General features: G+C 32.2%; 1 protein-coding gene across 1 annotated transcript in view; it reads left to right on the forward strand.

Moving 5' to 3' along the window:
* LOC119607198 (putative polypeptide N-acetylgalactosaminyltransferase 9) overlaps positions 1-24,000 on the forward strand; it is a 204,433-nt gene extending 180,433 nt beyond the window's left edge. Inside the window, 6 exon segments of the mRNA XM_037961007.1 lie at positions 2,687-2,829; positions 5,051-5,141; positions 5,431-5,488; positions 5,491-5,540; positions 17,826-17,933; positions 22,720-24,000. Of these exon segments, the coding sequence (XP_037816935.1) occupies positions 2,687-2,829; positions 5,051-5,141; positions 5,431-5,488; positions 5,491-5,540; positions 17,826-17,933; positions 22,720-22,881 (612 nt within the window). The 3' untranslated portion in view covers positions 22,882-24,000.
* The last annotated feature ends 2,770 nt before the right edge of the window (positions 24,001-26,770 follow it).

Genomic DNA, 26,770 nt, shown 5'->3' on the forward strand with positions numbered 1-26,770 from the left:
AACAGAACTAGAACAGAACTAGAACAGAACTAGAACAGAACTAGAACAGAACTAGAACAGAACTAGAACAGAACTAGAACAGAACTAGAACAGAACTAGAACAAACTAGAACAGAACTAGAACAGAACTAGAACAGAACTAGAACAGAACTAGAACAGAACTAGAACAGAACTAGAACAGAACTAGAACAGAACTAGAACAGAACTAGAACAGAACTAGAACAGAACTAGAACAGAACTAGAACAGAACTAGAACAGAACTAGAACAGAACTAGAACGAACTAGAACAGAACTAGAACAGAACTAGAACAGAACTAGAACAGAACTAGACAGAACTAGAACAGAACTAGAACAGAACTAGAACAGAACTAGAACAGAACTAGAACAGAACTAGAACAGAACTAGAACAGAACTAGAACAGAACTAGAACAGAACTAGAACAGAACTAGAACAGAACTAGAACAGAACTAGAACAGAACTAGAACAGAACTAGAACAGAACTAGAACAGAACTAGAACAGAACTAGAACAGAACTAGAACAGAACTAGAACAGAACTAGAACAGAACTAGAACAGACAGAACTAGAACAGAACTAGAACAGAACTAGAACAGAACTAGAACAGAACTAGAACAGAACTAGAACAGAACTAGAACAGAACTAGAACAGAACTAGAACAGAACTGGAACAGAACTAGAACAGAACTAGAACAGAACTAGAACAGAACTAGAACAGAACTAGAACAGAACTAGAACAGAACTAGAACAGAACTGGAACAGAACTAGAACAAACTAGAACAGAACTAGAACAGAACTAGAACAGAACTAGAACAGAACTTGAACAGAACTTGAACAGAACTAGAACAGAAATAGAACAGGACTAGAACAGAACTAGAACAGAACTAGAACAGAACTAGAACAGAACTAGAACAGAACTAGAGAACTAGAACAGGACTAGAACAGAACTAGAACAGAACTAGAACAGAACTAGAACAGAACTAGAACAGAACTAGAAACAGAACTAGAACAGAACTAGAACAGAACTAGAACAGAACTAGAACAGAACTAGAACAGAACTAGAACAGAACTAGAACAGAACTAGAACAGAACTAGAACAGAACTAGAACAGAACTAGAACAGAACTAGAACAGAACTAGAACAGAACTAGAACAGAACTAGAACAGAACTAGAACAGAACTAGAACAGAACTAGAACAGAACTAGAACAGAACTAGAACAGAACTAGAACAGAACTAGAACAGAACTAGAACAGAACTAGAACAGAACTAGAACAGAACTAGAACAGAACTAGAACAGAACTAGAACAGAACTAGAACAGAACTAGAACAGAACTAGAACAGAACTAGACAGAACTAGACAGACTAGAACAGAATAGAACTGTAACAGAACTAGAACAGAACAGAACAGAACTAGAACAGAACTAGAAACAGAACTAGAACAGAACTAGAACAGAACTAGAACAGAACTAGAACAGAACTAGAACAGAACTAGAACAGAAGAACTAGAACAGAACTAGCACAGAACTAGAACAGAACTAGAACAGAACTAGAACGAACTAGAACAGAACTAGAACAGAACTAGAACAGAACTAGAACAGAACTAGAACAGAACTAGAACAGAACTAGAACAGAACTAGACAGAACTAGAACAGAACTAGAACAGAACTAGAACAGAACTAGAACAGAACTAGAACAGAACTAGAACAGAACTGGAACAGAACTAGAACTGAACTAGAACAGAACTAGAACAGAACTGGAACAGAACTAGAACAGAACTAGAACAGAACTAGAACAGAACTAGACAAGAACTAGAACAGAAACTAGAACAGAATTAGAACAGAACTAGAACTGACTAAAGCAAAAGCTTCATATCTCCGATCTGTTCATAAGTTCCGCGTTTGTCCTACTGTGTGTATATATAAGACATTGAAACGTGTATCTGTATTTGTTAGTATTTTTACTTCCTGTAAGAGCAGCGATATACATAAATAAGGGAAGCGAGAGAGGGAAAACTAAGGAAACAAGTTGGGTTTATTGTTGTTAACCACATCAACGTTTTGGTTGTATGCTATACGGAGAGGACTCATACATACTTCATACATATGTATATCTTTGAGCCTTTAGTAAAACTATATGAAAAGTTTTGTTATTTTTTCATTAAATATGTTTCCTTTTATGTTTTTATATAAGTATTTCTTTTAAACGAGTCTACGTGCAGTACAACTCACTCTCCCTATTCATTCCTTTATTAAAAATTACCGTTATTGCTTTCATATAGTAAAAGAGACATAAAAGAAACATTCTGGGTTTTTTTCCCCTTCATAATTAGTGACTCAATTTAAGCCACATACAAAATTTTTTCCTCTACTCTCGAGTTTTATAAACCGTAAAAATGTAAAATATTTAAGTATGTGACTGTATATGAGAGAAACTGGTTAATTTTTACCATTTCTAGTCACAAACACACATACTCACACATTTAATATACTTAAATATAAATGTACATACATTTTGAAGTATTTGAAGTGCAAACATTTTTTAAAATCTTCTCACTGCACTTTCGTCCTTTTGCTGTATAAATTTTTAATATAAAATTTTTCAGTTTTTTTTTTTTTTTTGATACAAATGTCATTTTATACTCATCTCTACTTTTGCTCTTTTTTTTTTGCAGTGGCGCACAGGCGTTAATGTACTTAAAAAGAATTCTGTACGCTTGGCTGAGGTTTGGTTAGATGACTATTCTAAATATTATTATCAACGCATTGGTAACGATAAAGGTGATTTTGGTGATGTTAGTGCACGTAAAAAATTGCGGTAAGTTTTGGGAAAAGTTATTACATAAATTCCGAAAATAAACGACCTACCAATTATGTTGAATAATTTAAATTAGAAATGAATTCGAACTGAACAAGAACAGAACAAAACAGAACTAGGACATAACTACAACAGAATTAGAAGAGAACTGGAACAGAACTAGCACAGAACTAGAACAGAACTGGAACAGAACTAGAACAGAACTAGAACAGAACTAGAACAGAACTAGAACTAGAACAGAACTAAACAGAACTAGAACAGAACTAGAACAGAACTAGAACAGAACTAGAACAGAACTAGAACAGAACTAGAAACAGAACAAGAACAGAACTAGAACAGAACAGAACAGAACTAGAACAGAACTAGAACAGAACTAGAACAGAACTAGAACAAACTAGAAACTAGAACTAGAACAGAACTAGAACAGAACTAGAACCAGAACTAGAACAGAACTAGAACAGAACTAGAACAAACTAAACAGAACTAGAACAGAACTAGAACAGAACTAGAACAGAACTAGAACAGAACTAGAACAGAACTAGAACAGAACTAGAACAGAGCTAGAACAGAACTAGAACAGAACTAGAACAGAACTAGAAACAGAACTAGAACAGAACTAGAACAGAACTAGAACAGAACTAGAACAGACTAGAACAGAACTAGAACAGAAACTAGAAACAGAACTAGAACAGAACTAGACAGAACTAGAACGAACTAGAACAGAACTAGAACAGAACTAGAACAGAACTAGAACAGAACTAGAACAGAACTAGAACAGAACTAGAACAGAACTAGAACAGAACTAAGAACAGAACTAGAACAGAACTAGAACAGAACTGAACAGAAATAGAACAGAACTAGAACAGAACTAGAACAGAACTAGAACAGAACTAGAACAGAACTAGAACAGAACTAGAACAGAACTAGAACAGAACTAGAACAGAACTAAACAGAACTGAACAGAACTAGAACAGAACTAGAACAGAACTAAAACAGAACTAGAACAGAACTAGAACAGAACTAGAACAGAACTAGAACAGAACTAGAACAGAACTAGAACAGAACTAGAACAGAACTAGAACAGAACTAGAACAGAACTAGAACAGAACTAGAACAGAACTAGAACAGAACTAGAACAGAACTAGAACGAACTAGAACAGAACTAGAACAGAACTAGAACAGAACTAGAACAGAACTAGAACAGAACTAGAACAGAACTAGAACAGAACTAGAACAGAACTAGAACAGAACTAGAACAGAACTAGAACAGAACTAGAACAGAACTAGAACAGAACTAGAACAGAACTTGAACAGAACTAGAACAGAACTAGAACAGAACTAAAACAGAACTAGAACAGAACTAGAACAGAACTAGAACAGAACTAGAACAGAACTAGAAAAACTTGAACAGAACTAGAACAGAACTAGAACAGAACTAGAACAGAACTAGAACAGAACTAGAACAGAACTAGAACAGAACTAGAACAGAACTAGAACAGAACTAGAACAGAACTAGAACAGAACTAGAACAGAACTAGAACAGACTAGAACAGAACTAGAACCGAACTAGAACAGAACTAGAACAGAACTAGAACAGAACTAGAACAGAACTAGAACAGAACTAGAACAGAACTAGAACAGAACTTGAACAGAACTAGAACAGAACTAGAACAGAACTAGAACTAGAACAGAACTAGAACAGAACTAGAACAGAACTAGAACAGAACTAGAACAGAACTAGAACAGAACTAGAACAGAACTAGAACAGAACTAGAACAGAACTAGAAACAGAACTAGAACAGAACTAGAACAGAACTAGAACAGAACTAGAACAGAACTAGAACAGAACTAGAACTAGAACTAGAATAGAACTAGAACAGAACTAGAACAGAACTAGAACAGAACTAGAACTAGAACTAGAACAGAACTAGAAGAACTAGAACAGAACTAGAACAGAACTAGAACAGAACTAGAACAGAACTAGAACAGAACTAGAACAGAACTAGAACAGAACTAGAACAGAACTAGAACAGAACTAGAACAGAACTAGAACAGAACTAGAACAGAACTAGAACAGAACTAAAACAGAACTGGAACTTAACTAGTACTAAACCATAACTGAAAAACTGTTGTATAATTTTAGAGGTTTAATTTCTTAATTAGTTTTGAAAATATTTTTTCTTTCTCATTTTTTTTTATGTTTATTTTCTTTTACCTTTAGTGAACGTTTGGGTTGCAAAAGTTTCAAATGGTATTTAGACAATGTCTATCCTGAACTGTTTATACCCGGAGAATCTGTAGCCTATGGTGAGGTAAGTATTCTAGTTCTTATATCAAATGGAATGCAAAAAAAAAACATAAATTGCTTTAACCAGCTAAAGCTAACCACTCAACTGACCTTCCTACCCCACTACTATCACGCTAATTCCAAAACATGTTGTAACAGACAAAAACTACACTGAAACAAATTGGTTTAAAAAGACCCCTGCTTAATATTTATCTCTACATAAACTAAAACTAAACGAACTAATTTAACTAAAACTAATTTATTTTATATATATTTTTATGCCAACAAAAAAAAATAACAAAACAAAAACACAGATAAGAAATTTAGGTGCTGGCGGTCGCACATGTTTGGATTCACCGGCACGTAAAAAAGATTTGAAAAGAAGGTGGGCTTGTATCCCTGTCACAATCAAGGTGGAAATCAGGTTGGTAATAAATCATGAACAAAAAAAAAACAGCGACCGCCACAAGCTCCGTTAAAAAGCAACAATTTTGTTTACAAAATAAAACACCAAAATTTTATTTGATAACAATTACATAATATGGTAAAAAAAACTAAAACTACAACACTTCCCTATAAAAAATAAGGTTATGGGTTCTCACTCACCACATCAGCCAGCTTGTTATAATAAGAATCATATATTTGGTAACCTCCTCCACTCCCGCCTCTGGCATGCTCTTAACTTTTAGTTTTCTTCTTTTTTTAATAACTTTATAGTTTTTTTTATACAAAAACTTTCTTTTCTTCCTTTTTCTTTTTTTCCAACTATATTAAACCAAAAAAAAAAAAAAATCAAAACGTATCGCATATATATTTTTGTGTAAAATCAACAACACACTTACAGATTGCCAATATCGAGACCGATATGTGTTTAGATTCAGCCGCCAAACCGGACGACATGCAAGGCGCCGTTGATCCTTATAAATGTCACGGTCAGGGTGGAAATCAGGTATTTTTTTGTTTTAAATCTAATTTATGGTTTGTTTGCTTTTCTTTTTTTTTAATAATTTAATCATTTTAACGCTTTGAAATGCTTTTTTTATTATAATTTATTTGGCTTGTTTTGGGTATGAGTTTATTTTAATTTAATTAAAAACCCCAGTCCTCAAAACCACAAATTAACTTTGTCCATTTTTAAAACTAATGTTTATTTATAGTTCTGTTTTTATTATACTTTTCATTGTTACTGTTTTTGGTTTCCATTTGGAATAGTTAAAAATATTTAGTTAAAGTTAAATGATGGTTACGGTTGAATTGTCGGGAATATTGAGAAAGAGAGGAAAAGCGAAAGAGTTCAAAGTTTGTTTTTATGCAACGGTGATATAATTGAAATAATATGAAAACAATTGCATACTTTCAAGGCTTTAATTGTGGCTGGAATATCAAAAAACAATTTAAAAGTAAATTGAAGGAATTATTCGACTGTAGAACAGAACTAGAACTAGAACAGAACTAGAACAGAACTAGAACCCGAACTAGAACAGAACTAGAACAGAACTAGAACAGAACTAGAACAGAACTAGAACAGAACTAGAACAGAACTAGAACAGAACAGAACAGAATAGAACTAGAACAGAACTAAAACAGAACTAGAAAGAACTAGAACAGAACAGAACTAGAACAGAACTAGAACAGAACTAGAACAGAACTAGAACAGAACTAGAACAGAACTAGAACAGAACTAGAACAGAACTAGAACAGAACTAGAACAGAACTAGAACAGAACTAGAACAGAACTAGAACAGAACTAGAACAGAACTAGAACAGAACTAGAACAGAACAGAACTAGAACAGAAATAGAACAGAAATAGAACAGAATTAGAACAGAACTAGAACAGAACTAGAACAGAACTAGAGCAGAACTAGAACAGAACTAGAACAGAACTAGAATAGAACTAGAACAGAACTAGAAAAGAACTAGAACTAGAACAGAAATAGAACTATAACAGAACTAGAACGGAACTAGAGCAGAACTATAGCAGAACTAGAGCAGAACTAGAACAGAACTAGAACAGAACTAGAACAGAACTAGAACGGAACTAGAACAGAACTAGAACAGAACTAGAACAGAACTAGAACAGAACTAGAACAGAACTGGAACAGAACTAGAAACAGAACTAGAACAGAACTAGAACAGAACTAGAACAAACAGAACTAGAACAGAACTAGAACAGAACTAGAACAGAACTAGAACAGAACTAGAACAGAACTAGAACAGAACTAGAACAGAACTAGAACAGAACTAGAACAGAACTAGAACAGAACTAGAACAGAACTAGAACAGAACTAGAACAGAACTAGAACAGAACTAGAACAGAACTAGAACAGAACTAGAACAGAACTAGAACAGAACTAGAACAGAACTAGAACAGAACTAGAACAGAACTAGAACAGAACTAGAACACAACTAGAACAGAACTAGAACACAACTAGAACACAACTAGAACACAACTAGAACACAACGAGAACAGAACTAGAACAGAACTAGAACAGAACTAGAACAGAACTAGAACAGAACTAGAACAGAACTAGAACAGAACTAGAACAGAACTAGAACAGAACTAGAACAGAACTAGAACAGAACTAGAACAGAACTAGAACAGAACTAGAACAGAACTAGAACAGAACAAGAACAGAACTAGAACAGAACTAGAACAGAACAAGAACAGAACTAGAACAGAACTAGAACAGAACTAGAACAGAACTAGAACAGAACTAGAACAGAACTAGATCAGAACTAGAACAGAACTAGAACAGAACTAGAACTAGAACAGAACTAGAACTAGAACAGAACTAGAACAGAACTAGAACAGAACTAGAACAGAACTAGAACAGAACTAGAACAGAACTAGAACAGAACTAGAACAGAACTAGAACAGAACTAGAACAGAACTAGAACAGAACTAGAGCAGAACTAGAACAGAACTAGAACAGACCTAGAACAGAACTAGAACAGAACTAGAACAGAACAGAACTAGAACAGAACTAGAACAGAACAGAACTAGAACAGAACTAGAACAGAACTAGAACAGAACTAGAACAGAACTAGAACAGAACTAGAACAGAACTAGAACAGAACTAGAACAGAACTAGAACAGAACTAGAACAGAACTAGAAACTAGAACAGAACTAGAACAGAACTAGAACAGAACTAGAACAGAACTAGAACAGCACTAGAACGAACTAGAACAGAACTAGAACAGAACTAGAACAGAACTAGAACAGAACTAGAACAGAACTAGAACAGAACTAGAACAGAACTAGAACAGAACTAGAACAGAACTAGAACAGAACTAGAACAGAACTAGAACAGAACTAGAACAGAACTAGAAACAGAACTAGAACAGAACTAGCACAAACTAGAACAGACCTAGAACAGAACTAGAACAGAACTAGAACAGAACTAGAACAGAACTAGAACAGAACTAGAACAGAACTAGAACAGAACTAGAACAGAACTAACAGAACTAGAACGAACTAGAACAGAACTAGAACAGAACTAGAACAGAACTAGAACACAACTAGAACAGAACTAGAACAGAACTAGACAGAACTAGAACAGAAAACTAGAACAGAACTAGAACAGAACTAGAACAGAACTAGAACAGAACTAGAACAGAACTAGACAGAACTAGAACACAACTAGAACAGAACTAGAACTAGAACACAACTAGAACACAACTAGAACACAACTAGAACACAACTAGAACACAACTAGAACAGAACTAGAACAGAACTAGAACAGAACTAGAACAGAACTAGAACAGAACTAGAACAGAACTAGAACAGAACTAGAACAGAACTAGAACAGAACTAGAACAGAACTAGAACAGAACTAGAACAGAACTAGAACAGAACTAGAACAGAACTAGAACAGAACTAGAACAGAACTAGAACAGAACTAGAACAGAACTAGAACAGAACTAGAACAGAACTAGAACAGAACTAGAACAGAACTAGAACAGAACTAGATCAGAACTAGAACAGACAGAATTTGAAAAGAACTAGAACAGAACAATGTAGAATAGAAGTGGAACAGAATTAGTTTTTGTCAAGAATCTAGACTATAGACAAGGCTATGTTCTTGGACCATAATGTACACTATACATTGGGGAAGCATCTTATTTTTGAGTGCTTCGCTTACAATCTTAGTTTATGGTTCTACGCCCATAGTGCATTTTACTGAGAAGTATTATAACTTTGCAAAAACTTTTCTCGGAAACTGATTGTACTCATTGACTAATTTGATTTAGCGAGTTAACAACATTTATGCATGGTATGTTAAATATTCCATAGATTTATTGAATTGAATACAAACTACAAAGCTCAGTTGGTTAAACCCTTTTAAACAAATAGTTTTATTGAATAATAATACTATATATACTATGCAGGCTCAAGAAAAAACAATGCCATTAAACTTTATATACCATTAGTTGTTATAAATTTATATATGTTTTTTTAATAAAAAACCAATAGAATTTTATATTTACAAGCTTACCAGGCAGCTGTAAACGAAAGAAAAATAATAAATAAAATTTCGGTTGGACGAAACAACAAATATCTAGAAAAAAATTACACAATATAAAATATTTACTTCTGCAATGCATTTATTTATTTTTTAGTTTTTTTTCTCTCCCCACATAAAATATTTGCATATTTTGCTGGAAACCAAAATGAATATAAAAATGCATAGAACGAATAAAAATTCATGGAATACCTTTAGGGATTTAGGAATTAATTTTCAAATTATTTTCAATTAAAAACATGTATGAGGAGTAAACACAATTTTTTTTTAAGTTTTAAATATGGCTTCATGGTGGGTTTTTATACATACATATGCATGTACATATGTGTGTATGTTTGTATGAGTATGTATCTACATGAATCAACGAATATACATATTTTGTTGGTTTGCAAATTTAAAACCACAAAAAGTGAAAAATTTTAAAAAATATGAAAATGAAATTTTTTTTTTATAATTTGTTTAAAAGCACTTTGGTATGGTATGCTAAATTAAAAATATTAAATTTTTGTTAATAAATAAAATTATGTATGGGTTTAGAGATTTAACAGATACAGAAAAATGTGAAGCATACTTTAAAGGGCTTGTTACTTAGAGACAAAGTAACATATATTGTTGAATTGAATTTTTTATCCTGAAAATAAAATCTCTAAAAATCTTGTATATACTTGAATTTAAATGAAATTTAACTCTCTTTATTAATATTTTTTTTAACTTTCCTAATGAACTTTTAAACTGCTATATAATATTATATTTGTTGCCTAAAGGTATGTTACTTTTAATGCCACAAATATTGTTTGCATAATTTTGCGACACTAAAAACTGGTGTGAAAATAACCATAAACTAAAATTTTAATGTGGAATTTATAATTAAGCTATGCTAACATTTCTAAAATAAATAGAAAACTATTTGAAACTACTACGAATGAAAACAAGTATAAATTATCATCGACTATGGCCGATCACCTAAAAACCTACATCACATAATTTTACAAGTAAAAAGTACATAAAAGCAAGTCAAAACTAAGAAAATATCCGCAAACTTTAAAATAAACCGTGCGTACTAGGCTATCAACTATAGTACAAACTAGACTAGACTATAAACTATACTATAGAAGACAGACTAGACTATGTACTAGACTATAGACTAGACTATATACTAGACTATAGACTAGACTATATACTAGACTATAGACCAGACTACAGACTAGACTATAGACTAGACTATAGACTAGACTATCGACTAGACTATAGACTAGACTATTGACTAGAATATAGACTAGACTAGACTATAGACTAGACTATAGACTAGACTATAGACTAGACTATAGACTAGACTATAGACTAGACTATAGACTAGACTATAGACTAGACTAGACTATAGACTACACTATAGACTAGACTATAGACTACACTATAGACTAGACTATAGACTACACTATAGACTAGACTATAGACTAAACTAGACTAGACTAGACTATAGACTAGACTATAGACTAGACTATAGACTAGACTATAGACTAGACTATAGACTAGACTATAGACTAGACTATAGACTAGACTATAGACTAGACTATAGACTAGACTAGACTAGACTATAGACTAGACTATAGACTAGACTAGACTATAGACTAGACTAGACTATAGACTAGACTATAGACTAGATTACAGATTATACTATAGACTAGACTATAGACTAGATTACAGACTAGACTATAGAGTAGACTATAGACTAGACTATAGACTAGACTATAGACTAGACTATAGACTAGACTATAGACTAGACTATAGACTAGACTATAGACTAGACTATTGACTAGACTATAGACTAGACTATAGACTAGACTATAGACTAGAATATAGACTAGACTATAGACTAGACTATAGACTAGACTATAGACTAGACTATAGACTAGACTATAGACTAGACTATAGACTAGACTATAGACTAGACTATAGACTAGACTATAGACTAGACTATAGACTAGACTATAGACTAGACTATAGACTAGACTATAGACTAGACTATAGACTAGACTATAGACTAGACTATAGAATAGACTAAAGACTAGACTATGGACTAGACTATAAACTAGACCATAGACTAGACTATAGACTAGACTATAAACTAGACCATAGACTAGACTATAGAATAGACTAAAGACTAGACTATAGACTAGAATATAGACTAGACTATAGACTTGACTATAGACTAGACTATAGACTAGACTATAGACTAGACTATAGACTAGACTATAGACTAGACTATAGACTAGACTATAGACTAGACTATAGACTAAACTATAGACTAGACTATAGACTAGACTATAGACTAGACTATAGACTAGACTATAGACTAGACTATAGACTAGACTATAGACTAGACTATAGACTAGACTATAGACTAGACTATAGACTAGACTATAGACTAGACTATAGATTAGACTATAGACTAGACTATAGACTAGACTATAGACTAGACTATAGACTAGACTATAGACTAGACTATAGACTAGACTATAGACTAGACTATAGACTAGACTATAGACTAGACTATAGACTAGACTATTGACTAGACTATAGACTAGACTATAGACTAGACTATAGACTAGACTATAGACTAGAATATAGACTAGACTATAGACTAGATTACAGATTATACTATAGACTAGACTATAGACTCGACTATAGACTAGACTATAGACTAGACTATAGACTAGACTATAGACTCGACTATAGACTAGACTATAGACTAGACTATAGACTAGACTATAGACTAGACTATAGACTAGACTATAGACTAGACTATAGACTAGACTATAGACTAGACTATAGACTAGACTATAGACTAGACTATAGACTAGACTATAGACTAGACTATAGACTAGACTATAGACTAGACTATAGACTAGACTATAGACTAGACTATAGACTAGACTATAGACTATACTATAGACTAGACTATAGACTAGGCTATAGACTAGACTATAGAATAGACTATAGACTAGACTATAGACTGGACTATAGACTAGACTATAGACTAGACTATAGACTAGACTATAGACTAGACTATAGACTAGACTATAGACTAGACTATTGACTAGACTATAGACTACACTATAGACTAGACTATAGACTAGACTATAGACTAGACTATAGACTAGACTATAGACTAGACTATAGACTAGACTATAGACTAGACTATAGACTAGACTATAGACTAGACTATAGACTAGACTATAGACTAGACTATAGACTAGACTATAGACTAGACTATAGACTAGACTATAGACTAGACTATAGACTAGACTATAGACTATAGACTAGACTATAGACTAGACTATAGACTAGACTATAGACTAGACTATAGACTAGACTATAGACTAGACTATAGACTAGACTATAGACTAGACTATAGACTAGACTATAGACTAGACTATAGACTAGACTATAGACTAGACTATAGACTAGACTATAGACTAGACTATAGACTAGACTATAGACTAGACTATAGACTAGACTAGACTAGACTAGACTATAGACTAGACTATAGACTAGACTATAGACTAGACTATAGACTAGACTATAGACTAGACTATAGACTAGACTATAGACTAGACTATAGACTAGACTATAGACTAGACTATAGACTAGACTATAGACTAGACTATAGACTAGACTATAGACTAGACTATAGACTAGACTATAGACTGGACTATAGACTAGACTATAGACTGGACTATAGACTAGACTATAGACTAGACTATAGACTGGACTATAGACTAGACTATAGACTAGACTATAGACTAGACTATAGACTAGACTATAGACTAGACTATAGACTAGACTATAGACTAGACTATAGACTAGACTATAGACTAGACTATAGACTAGACTATAGACTAGACTATAGACTAGACTATAGACTAGACTATAGACTAGACTATAGACTAGACTATAGACTAGACTATAGACTAGACTATAGACTAGTCTGAGAGTTAAGGAAGTTCAGCGTCAAAGCTGACCACCCCGCGAAGTAGTACCTGGTGGCAGTTCCGCGGAGTGTGGTGTTGACGATGGTGGTGGTTGTAGTCGGTAGGAATCCGACATACCCTTTATGGGACCTATGTAAGGTTTCCTCCTCCACTATACCAAAAAAAAAAACTATAGACTAGACTATAGACTAGACTATAGACTAGACTAGACTATAGACTAGACTATAGACTAGACTATAGAGTAGACTATAGACTAGACTATAGACTAGACTATAGACTAGACTATAGACTAGACTATAGACTAGACTATAGACTAGACTATAGACTAGACTATAGACTAGACTATAGACTAGACTATAGACTAGACTATAGACTAGACTATAGACTAGACTATAGACTAGACTATAGACTAGACTATAGACTAGACTATAGACTAGACTATAGGCTATACTATAGACTAGACTATAGACTATACTATAGTCTAGGCCATGAACTACACTATAGACTGCACTATATACTAGGCTAAAGACTACACAATTGTTGCGTTAAAAAAGTTTGGGAAACACTGCTTCAGAAAATCATGCTGTTTTAACCATTTTGTTATCAGTTTTATTTATATAAAAAAATCCAGTTCACGCAATTATTTAACAAAAATAACATAGGCATTTACAATACAGTTTGTAATTGGAAAATTATTTTTTTAAATTTATTTAATCAAGGATATTTAACCAAGTTTTTTATGCAGACATCCTTGTAAACACAAATATGTATGTAGTTTTTTTAATTATAATTTTTATCGCACCGTATACCAGGTGCTTAATAAATTTATTTTTTTACATTAAATTTCAAAAAAATGGTATTAAAATGCATTTAATCTTTAACATAAATTCTATTTAATTTAAATAAAATTTTTAGTTTGGTTTAAGGCTTTACAGTGTTGCTGGTATGTTGGTAATTAGTGTTGTAAATATTTATATGTATAAGCAAAAATATTTTAACCATATGTTTGGTCAGATTTTTTCTTTCTTTCCTTTTATTTACTTAATAATTTAATTCATTAGTTTTTTTTTTGGTTACCATATGATAATTATTGCAAAAATGCGGCACGCTGTTAATTAAATAATTTTGGTTTTGTAAATGAAACTGGAGTAAAACAAAAAAAAAAAGCAAAATAATTTACAATTATAACGGAGTTTGTGGCTAAATATATATAAATATATAGAAATATCGCGTATTTAATAGATATTTAAGTATTAATGATAATTAAAATGTTAATGGTGTAATTATGTTTTCAAATTCAAATCCAGACTATACAGTTGACTATAGTCCAGAATATAGACTTGATTATAGTCCAGACTATAGACTAGACAATAGTCCAGACTATAGACTGGACTACAGTCCAGCCGATAGGATTGTCTATTGTCCAGTCTATAGACTTCACTACAGTATAGACTGTAGACTGGACTCTAGACTAGACTATAAACAAGACTATAGACCAGTCTATAGATTGGATTATAGACTGCACTAGACTAGACCAAAGTCCAGATTGCAGTCCAGACTATTGTTTAGACTATAGTTCAGACTATAGACTAGACAATAGTTCAGACTATAGACTAAACTATAGCCAAGACTATAGACTAGACTAAACTATAGTCCATACTATAGCCTAGACTAGATTATAATTGATACAATATACTATAGACAAACCGTAGACTTGACAATAGTCCAGACTATAGACTAGACTATAGTCCAGACGATAGACTTGACTATAGTCCAGCCGATAGAATCGTCTATGGTCCAGACTATAGACTTCACTATAGTGTAGACTATAGACTGGACTCTACACTAGACTATAGAGTAGACTATAGATTGTATTGTAGACTACACTGTAGACTAGACTTAAGTCTAGGCTATGATCTAGATTATAGTCCAGACTATTGTCTAGACTATAGTTCAGACAGTAGACTAAACTGTAGTAATGTTAATTATGTAATTATGTTTTTACTTGAACTTTACAATTTTAAAATTTTTTACATAAAAGAAGTAGACTGTAATCACACAACAGTTCAGACTATAGAGCAGACGATAGTCCAGACTATAGACTAGACTATAGTTCAGACTATAGACTAAACTATAGTCAAGACTATAGACTAGAATGAACTATAGGCCAGACCATAGCCTAGACTAGACTATAGTTGAGACAATATTCCAGACTAAAGATTAGACTATGGTCCTGATTGTAGGCTAGACTATAGTCTTAACTATTGACAAGACTATAGTCCAGACTATGGACTAGACTATGGTCCCGACTATAGACTAGAATATAGACTAGTAGTCCAGACTATAGACTTGTCTATGGTCCAGACTGTAGACTTGTCTATGGTCCAGACTATAGACTTCACTCTAGTACAGACTATAGGCTGCACTCTAGACTAGACTGTAGACTAGACTATGGATTGGATTATAGACTACGGTGCAGACTAGACTATAGTCTAGACTATTATATAGATTATAGTCCAGACTATAGACTAGACTATAGTTCAGAATAAAGACTAGACTATAGTTCGTACTATAGACTAAACTATAATCAAGACTATAGACTATACTATAGTGCAGACCATAGGCTAAACTATAGATTAGACTATATTTCAGACTATATATTAGACTATATTCCACATTATAGACTAGACTATTGTCCTGAGTATTGATTAGACTATTGTCCAGCCTGTTGACTAGACTATAGTCCAGATTATTGTCTAGACTACAGACTAGACTATATTCCAGACCATAGACCAGCTATAGTCCAGACGTTAGACTAGATTATAGTCCAAACTGTAGACTAGACTATAGTCCAGACTATACACTAGACTATAGTCCATACTATAAACTAGACTATAGTCCATACTGTAGGCTAGATTATAGTCCATACTATAGACTATACTATAGTCCATACTATAGACTATACTATAGTTCAAACTATAGACTAGACTATAGTCCAGGCTATAGACTATAGTCCAGGCTATATACTACACTATAGTCCAGGCTATAGAATGGACTGTAGTCCAGGCTATAGAATGGACTATAGTCCTGGCTATAATCCAGACTATAGACCGGACAAAAGACTGGACTGTATTGGAGACTATAGACTAGACTATAGTCTAGACTATAGTCTAGACTATATACTAGACTATAGTCTAGACTATAGACTAGACTATAGTCCAGGCTATAGACTAGACTGTAGTCCAGACCATAGACTAGATTATAGCCCAAACTATAGAGTAGACTATAGTCCAGGAAATAGACTAGACTATAGTCCAAACTATAGACTAGGCTATAGTCGAGACTAAGATTAGACCTTAGTCCAGAGTATATACTAAACTATAGTCCAAACTATAGACTATTGACCAGACTATAGTTTAGACTATAGTCCGGACCAGAGACTTGATTATAGTCCAGGCTGTAGACTAGATTATAGTTCATACTAGAGGCTTATATAACTATAGATTAGGCTAGTTTTATTTTTACTCTTACATTCAGTCTGTTACCTAAAAGTAGACTATATATTTAAAAGTATTATTTTTCATTGTAAGCTAATGAGGCATAACCCAGCAAATTTTTTTTGTACATTTTTAAACGCTCTTTTTTATGATTTTATCGTTATTAACATAAAGTGCTTTTAAAATAAAATCTATTAAATTAGTAACCTGTTTTTTGCTCCTGCTGTGCTTTACTTTATCTCTCTCATTTTGTTTAATATACCTTCATATTAAAGTCTACTTTTAGGATTTACATAAAATTATATTGTTTTAGAAAGGAATGTAAAAAAAAGTTACTTTCCAGTGTCATTAGTAAAATTACATTAGCAGAATAGAAGAGAATATAATTACACCATGAAACAGTTTTATTAAATGATTTTCTTGCATTATTAAATATAATTCTTAAACATTTTTTATTAATAAAATCTCTATGTTTTTTTCTTCTTTTTTCTTAAACGTAATTATGTTCACAAAATTTACATTATTGTAAATGTGTGTGCGTTTTGTGAAATTATTACATTATCCTGTTACATGCAACAACAACAACATGGCAACAACAATAATTTTCTTGTGCGTGTGTGTATGTGGTTTTGTAAATTTATTTACGTTTGGTTGATTTTGGTTTGTTGCCACTTCTGTAACGTACATCCTTTTAGTACTGGATGCTGAGTAAAGCTGGTGAAATACGCAGAGATGAGGCTTGTCTCGATTATGCAGGACATGATGTTATGCTCTATCCTTGCCATGGTTCTAAAGGAAATCAGGTAAGACTGTAATATATATATATATATGAATTCTTTGTTACTACTTAGTCATACTTAGAATGGCTCCATTGTGCTTCCTTTTTTGTTTGCGTGAGTGAGTGTGAGTGTCTTCATCTCGTTATTTATGCTGGAACAATTAATGAGTGTAAAGAAGTAAAAATTAATTTCATATTTTCATAGCTGCACGTTTATATACAAACATATTATTTTGGGGGAGTTTGGTTGTAGGTTCTCATTTTAGATTCCTGTTCACGACAGTGATTTTCTAAACCATTAACAATGACAATAGACACGTTTATGTGTGTGGCATTAAACACATGTGTATTTACCCTGCAGTGTTTAAAGTGGCGAAGGTTAACTTGCCGTAAATAACTTGAATATGGCTCAAGTTGGTTTAAATTGCTTTTATCAAGACCCTTTATCCTTTGAAGTACAAAGTTGCAATATTTCTTAAAAACTTGACTATGATTCTTGTCACTGGTTACTTTATTAACTCCTGGTAATTGATTCGGTGGCTATTGTAAATGCCCAACTAGCTTATTCTTGGCTTATCACTTTGAAAAGTAATTTTACTTACCATGATAACAACCTACAGTCAGATCTTTAAACTAGTTTGAAGAAAGTTGTCCCAATTATTTCCTTTTCAGTAACTACTGATATCTCTTAAATCCCCCTAACAGGTTCTCCGATTTGCCAGGTATAAGTATATAAGTACATAGAAATGTTTTTGCATACTGTTTATAGTTAATGTACATTTTCAGTTTCACACACGTCTGAATCCATATGAGTTGATGTTTATTTAAAAAAAAAAATCATAAAAATAATTGTATTTTTGATTTAAATCACTTTTGGTAAATGGTGACGAAAATATGTCTTATTGTTTTAAATTATCAAACAAATCCTACTGGATGCATTTAACAGGCTTATATAGATTTCATCATCAGCGATATTTAATCATTTTAAATTTATAAATGTAAATACCATGATATATTTGGGGAAAATTTCATGTAGAATGAATGAAATAAATCTTGAAATCTTTAATATTTGGACTATGGTCCAAACTCTCGTCCAGCCTATAAACTGTAAAGACTAGACTATAGTAGTCCACTTTATAGACTAGACTATCATCCAGACGATAAACTTTAGTCTATACTATAGACTTAACTTCAGAATATAGACCAGACTATATTCCAGAACATAGACTATAGATATATAGATAGACTGGAGTGCCTTCCAAGCTATAGACCAGACTAAAATCACGACAATAGAGAAGACTCAAATAGACTAGACTATAGCCCAAAGTCTGATACAGGCTACAGACCAAATTATAGTAGATATTGTCCAGACTATAGACTCTACCATATATTAGACTTTAAACTAGACTATATACTAAACTCTACTCTGTAGACTATACTGTAGACTACACTGTAGACTAGACTATAGACTGGACTATAGACTAGACTATAGACTATAGATTAGACAATAGATTACACTATAGACTAGACTATATCTGGACTGGACTATAGACTGGACTATAGACTATTCTATATACTAGACTATATACTAGACTATAGACTAGCCTATAGATTGGACTATATACTAGACTATATACTAGACCATAGACTAGAGTATATACTAGACTATAGACTAGCCTATAGACTGGACTATAGACTGGACTATAAACTAGACTATAAACTAGACTTTAGATTAGACTATAGACTACACTATAGACTGGACCATAGACTGGACTATATACTAGACTATAGACTAGACTATAGGCTAGACTATAGACTAGACTATATACTAGACTATAGACTAGACTATAGACTAGACTATATACTAGACTAGACTAGACTATAGACTAGACTATAGACTAGACTATAGACTAGACTATAGACTAGACTATAGACTAGACTATAGACTAGACTATAGACTAGACTATAGACTAGACTATAGACTAGACTATAGACTAGACTATAGACTAGACTATAGACTAGACTATAGACTAGACTATAGACTAGACTATAGACTAGACTATAGACTAGACTATAGACTAGACTATAGACTAGACTATAGACTAGACTATAGACTAGACTATAGACTAGACTATAGACTAGACTATAGACTAGACTATAGACTAGACTATAGACTAGACTATAGACTAGACTATAGACTAGACTATAGACTAGACTAGACTATAGACTAGACTATAGACTAGACTATAGACTAGACTATAGACTAGACTATAGACTAGACTATAGACTAGACTATAGACTAGACTATAGACTAGACTATAGACTAGACTATAGACTAGACTATAGACTAGACTATAGACTAGACTATAGACTAGACTATAGACTAGACTATAGACTAGACTATAGACTAGACTATAGACTAGACTATAGACTAGACTATAGACTAGACTATAGACTAGACTATAGACTAGACTATAGACTAGACTATAGACTAGACTATAGACTAGACTATAGACTAGACTATAGACTAGACTATAGACTAGACTACTAGACTAGACTATAGACTAGACTATAGACTAGACTATAGACTAGACTATAGACTAGACTATAGACTAGACTATAGACTAGACTATAGACTAGACTATAGACTAGACTATAGACTAGACTATAGACTAGACTATAGACTAGACTATAGACTAGACTATAGACTAGACTATAGACTAGACTATAGACTAGACTATAGACTAGACTATAGACTAGACTATAGACTAGACTATAGACTAGACTATAGACTAGACTATAGACTAGACTATAGACTAGACTATAGACTAGACTATAGACTAGACTATAGACTAGACTATAGACTAGACTATAGACTAGACTATAGACTAGACTATAGACTAGACTATAGACTAGACTATAGACTAGACTATAGACTAGACTATAGACTAGACTATAGACTAGACTATAGACTAGACTATAGACTAGACTATAGACTAGACTATAGACTAGGCTATAGACTAGACTATAGACTAGACTATAGACTAGACTATAAACTAGACTATAGACTAGACTATAGACTAGACTATAAACTAGACTATAGACTAGACTATAGACTATAGACTAGACTATAGACTATAGACTAGACTATAGACTATAGACTAGACTATAGACTAGACTATAGACTAGACTATAGACTAGTGTATAGACTAGACTATAGACTATACTATAGACTATAGACTAGACTATAGACTAGACTATAGACTAGACTATAGACTAGACTATAGACTAGACTATAGACTAGACTATAGACTAGACTATAGACTAGACTATAGACTAGACTATAGACTAGACTATAGACTAGACTATAGACTAGACTATAGACTAGACTATAGACTAGACTATAGACTAGACTAGACTAGACTAGACTAGACTATAGACTAGACTATAGACTAGACTATAGACTAGACTATAGACTAGACTATAGGCTAGACTATAGATTAGGCTATAGTCCATACTATAGACTAGGCTATAGTGCAGACTATAGACTAGGATATAGTCCAAATTATAGACTAGACTATCGTCCAGACTATAGACCAGACTATAGTCCAAACTATAGATTAGACTATCGTCCAGACTATAGACTAGACTATAGTCCAGACTAAAGACTAGGCCATAGTGCAAACTGTAGGCTAGACTATAGTCCAGACTATAGACTAGACTATAGACCTGATTATAGACTAGACTGTAGTCCAGACTATAGACTAGACTATAGTCTACACTATAGACTAGACTATAGTCCAGACTATAGACTAGACTATTGCCCAGACTACAGACTAGACTATTGTCCAGACTATAGACTAGACTATTGTCCAGACTATAAACTAGGATGCAGTCCGGACTATAGACTAGACTAGACTACAGACCGGTTTAAACACTTAAAAGTAGTCCAGAGTATAAACCGTAATGTATTTTACCCTATTGACTCCAGACTATCGGATTTACAATAGTCCAGACTACTGATTTTACTATAGATAGGACTTTAGTCGAGACTATAGCTTACTTCACTACAAACATTTGTATCAATCTAATATACTAAATGTATCCATCGGAAATACATCCTTTTATTCTTACATTATTGTGAAATACTTATTTGTCTTACTTCCAAAGTTTTTTTTTTTTTTTTTTTGTTGTTATAAGCCCCAAAGATAAAGAGGAATTTTGTACAAGTGTTCAGAAAGAATTAAAATTATTGTGGAAAATAATAATGGCTTTTAAGGTTCTTAGTAATGTTACGTTTGTTTGTGTCTTGTCAAGAATACTTTCGCAACAATTTACAGGAATTCCGGACAAAAGAAGCATACAATTTAAGTTTAATATGAAAAAAATGTTAAATATTTTGTTATTAATGTGGAAAAAAAAGAAAGCTTTTATCTGGTTGCGTTATTTAAAAGGGAAATAACACTTAGAAGGTTTATGTTATGTATAAAGCAGGGAGGGGCAGAAAGAGAGAACACATCAACCTTAAATAATATGTGATACATAAAGGGGTGTGTTGAAAACTTAAAAGCTGTGAATGGTCGGTGGTTTATATGTGTTGAACAGAGTATTTACAGCTCCTGTTGCTTAAGGCTGCCGACCACTGATTTAAACCTTTAAAATTTTCACAAACAATGATGTTTGGCAGAATAAGGAGTAAAATATGGAAATGCTATTTGTGCCAAGTTTGCAGTACAGTTAAACTTTACCTTTAAATAGTGTTCTTAGGGTTTCCCTTTAAAATTTTTTTAATATTTCTTTTTTCTTTACAGTTCTGGACTTATAATAGTGAGACCAAACAAATACGTCATGGCTCTTCCGACAAATGTTTGGCGATTAGTGAAAAACGTGATAAGGTATTGATGGAGGAATGCAATCGCAATCATTTGCGACAACATTGGCGTCTGGAAAACTACGATCCTTCGAAATTGTGAGGTTATTTTTTTGGGAATGGTACCCAATTTATACCAACCTCACTGTCGTCATACAAACATTGGAAATAGCAAAGAATAGTAAAAAATTATGAAAATTAGAATTTAAATAAATTTTGAAAGAATGAAGGAAAGAAAGATAATTAGTTGTTAAAGAAAACGAAAAAAAAACTTTAAAAATGTGCAATATTTTTAACAAAAAAATAGAAATTGAAAGAGAAAAGAGAAAAAACATTATAAATGACTGTTGTAAATTAAGACATACAAAAGTTTAAGCACAAAATCTTTTTTTATTTCTAAACATTTAAATAAACATAATTTGTTAATTTAGCTGGTAATTAATTGTAAAATTAAGTTAAATATTTAATAATTTTTAAAATTATCAAAAAAAATTAATGACATATTTAAATAGTTTTACTATATACATATAATAACTACTTACTACATATTCATATAGTTTTTAGTTGAATTTTATCAACGAAAGCTTGAAATCTTGCACAAATTTTAGTCTACTTTTAGGCTGTTTTCTATTTTAAATTAAATTGCCTAGTTTTGTATTGTTTTAAAGGAAAGTCACGCATGAAAGTGTCTATTCTAATAATTTCTGCCAAACTTTTTTGTTTTATTTTTTTTTAAATCAATTTAATTATATTTTAATTGTTTTTTATTATTATTATATTACGATTTTATTATTATTTTTAGGTTAATTTTAATTTTGCAACATTTTTGTAAATACACAAGTTTTCTAAATGAAATTCATATTTATGACTTAAAGTTACACTTAGAGAAAGAAACAAATGACTAAACTATACACCAGACTCCAGTCTAGACCTTAAACTAGACACTACTCTAGCATAAAGTATAAACTAGAATGTAGTCTAGATTATAGACCGGGTACTAGTCTAGAATGTGAACAAGACTTTAGTCTGGCTAGACCGTAGATAAACACTAGTTTAGATCATAGACTAGATTCTAGTCTTGGCTATAGACTAGATTCTTTTCTAGATTCTAGCCTAGACTCCAGACTAGATTATATGCTAGACTCTAGTCGAGACTATATATAGACTAGACTCTAGTCGAGACTATATATAGACTAGTCTCTAGTCTAGACTATAGACTAGACCCTAAAATAGGATATAGACTAGAGTCTAGTCTATAGTCTACACTAGAGTCTAATCTATATTCTAGACTATAGACCAGACTCTAGTCTAGACTTAGACTAGACTCTAGTCTAGACTATAGACTAGACTTAGACTATAGACTAGACTCTAGTCTAGACTTAGACTAGACTCTAGTCTAGACTATAGGCTAGACTCTAGTCTAGACTATAGAGTAGACTCTATTCTAGTCTAGACAATAAACTAGACTCTAGTCAAGACTATATACTAGTCTATATTCTAGACTATAGACTTAAACTATAGACTAGACTCTAGTCTAGACTATAGGCTAGACTCTAGGCTAGACTCTAGTCTAGACTATAGACTAGACTCTATTCTACTCTAGACAATAAACTAGACTCTAGTCTAGACAATATACTAGACTCTAGTCTAGACTATATACTAGACTCTAGTCTAGACTGGACTCTAGTCTAGACTAAACTGGACTCTAGTCTAGACTAAAAACTAGACTGTACTCTAGTCTAGACTATAGACTGGACTCTAGTCTAGAATCTAGTCATTAGATAGAGTTTAGTTTGAATTTAGACTAGAGTATAGTCTTTACTATAGTCTAAAGTTATATCTAGTCTAAACTGTAGTCTAGATGATAGTTTAGTCTAGAGTCCAGTTTGTAGTTTACACTAGAGTCTAGTTTACACTCTAGACTAGAGTCTAGTCAATATCTAGGATATGCTCTACTCTAGACTAAAGACTAGATTCTAATCTAGACTATAAACTAGACTATAGGCCAGACTCTTGTCTATACTATAGAATAGACTCTAGTCTAGACTATAGACTAGATTCTAGTCTAGACTAGAGACTGAACTCTAGTCTAGACTATATACTAGTCTGGACTATAGACCAGACTTTAGTCTAGACTATATACTAGACTCTAGTCTATACTATAGACTATACTCTAGTCTAGACAATAGACGAGACTCTAGTCTAGACTATAGACTAGACTCTAGTCTAGACTATAGACTAGACTCTAGTCTATACTATAGACTAGACTATAGACTAGACTCTACTCTAGACTATAGACTAGTTCTCTACTCTAGACTATAGACTAGACTCTAGTCTAGACTATAGACTAGACTCTAGTCTAGATTATAGACTGTAGGCTAGACTCTGGTCTATACTATAGACTGGACTCTAGTCTAGATTGTAGACTAAACTCCAGTCTAGATTATAGACTAGACTCTAGTCTAGATTATAGACTAAACTCTAGTCTATATCATAGACTACACTGTAGACTAGGCTCTAGTCTAGGCCATAATGTAGACTGTAGACTATACTCTAGTCTAGACTATAGACTAGACTCTAGTCTAGACTATAGACAAGACTCTAGTCTAGACTTTAGATTAGACTCTAATCTTGTCTTGACTTGACACTAGTCTAGACTATAAACTAGACTCTAGTCTAGACTATAAACTAGGCTTTATTCTAGACTATAGACTAGACTCTAGTCTAGACTATAGACTTGGCTCTAGTCAGACTATAGACTGGACTCTAGCATAGAATTTAGTCAGTAATATAGAGTTAAGTTTGAATTTAGACTAGATTATAGTCTTTATTGTAGACTAAAGTCATATCTAGTCTAAACTGGAGTCTAGTCTATAGTTTAGTCTAGAGCTTAGTTTGTAGTTTACACTAGAATCTAGCTTACACTCTAGACTAGATTCTAGTCTATAGTCTAGACTAGACTCTAATCTAGACTAAAGACTAGATTCTAGTCTAGACTCTACTATAGTATAGATTATTGACTAGACTCTAGCCTAATCTATAGACTATACCCCAGTTTAGACTAGATAAGACTTTAGTCTATAATAAAGACTATACTCTAGTCTAAATTCAAACTTAAATCTATACTACTGACTAGATTCTAGTCTAGAGTATAAATAGACTCTACTCTTGAGTATAGGCTAGAGTCTAGTCTAGATAATAGACATTTTTTAGTTTTTTTCTTTGAGTGTTTATCACATGATTTTATCTTAAAAAATAACCCTATACTTATTTACAAAATACTTTTCTTTCTTTGTCCTATAATTGTAAATAAAATCTTATGAAAATTATATAAAGAATTAAAAAAAAAAATACTATAACATTACTATAAATAAGTTATAAAACTATAAAAAAACATTTTGCAAAATAATTAAAATAAACTGAAAAAAAATATTTGTAGTTTATAATAATATTTAAGAGGTTAGTGATATCCTGTAAGCATTCCTGTTAAACTTAAGTTTATTAAAAAAAAACAACAACAAAAATTAATAATTTTATATTAAATTTGCTATAAAATGAAAACAAAAATAACAAAAAAATTTCATTAGGAAATCAACTAAAAGCACAAAATCTTGCCAAAAACAAAAATAAAATATTAAAAGAATTAGAAATTAAAACTACATATTAGAGTAGAATTTATAAAAATTGAGACAAAAAATAATAATTATAAAAAAATACTTCCATTTAATAGTTAAATTTAATATCATAACATATCAATTTAGTAAAAGAAATATAAAAAATAAAAATTATCATTTAAAAAAGAAAATTGGAAAGCCTCTCCTCTCCCTATATCATTTAAAATCTACATTCCTTTAAAAAATATTAATTTCTTAAAAAAAAAAATTTAACAATTAAGAGATTTGCATAATTTATACATAATTAAACGCTTACAATTTTGCATTTAATTTTGTTTAAAAACTATTTAATAGAAAAAAAAGATAAATAAACAAAAT

Source organism: Lucilia sericata, unplaced genomic scaffold, assembly GCF_015586225.1.
Source record: "Lucilia sericata isolate MDLA Ls3-8-SP2 unplaced genomic scaffold, ASM1558622v1 Contig000674F_arrow, whole genome shotgun sequence".
Lineage (NCBI taxonomy): Eukaryota > Metazoa > Arthropoda > Insecta > Diptera > Calliphoridae > Lucilia > Lucilia sericata.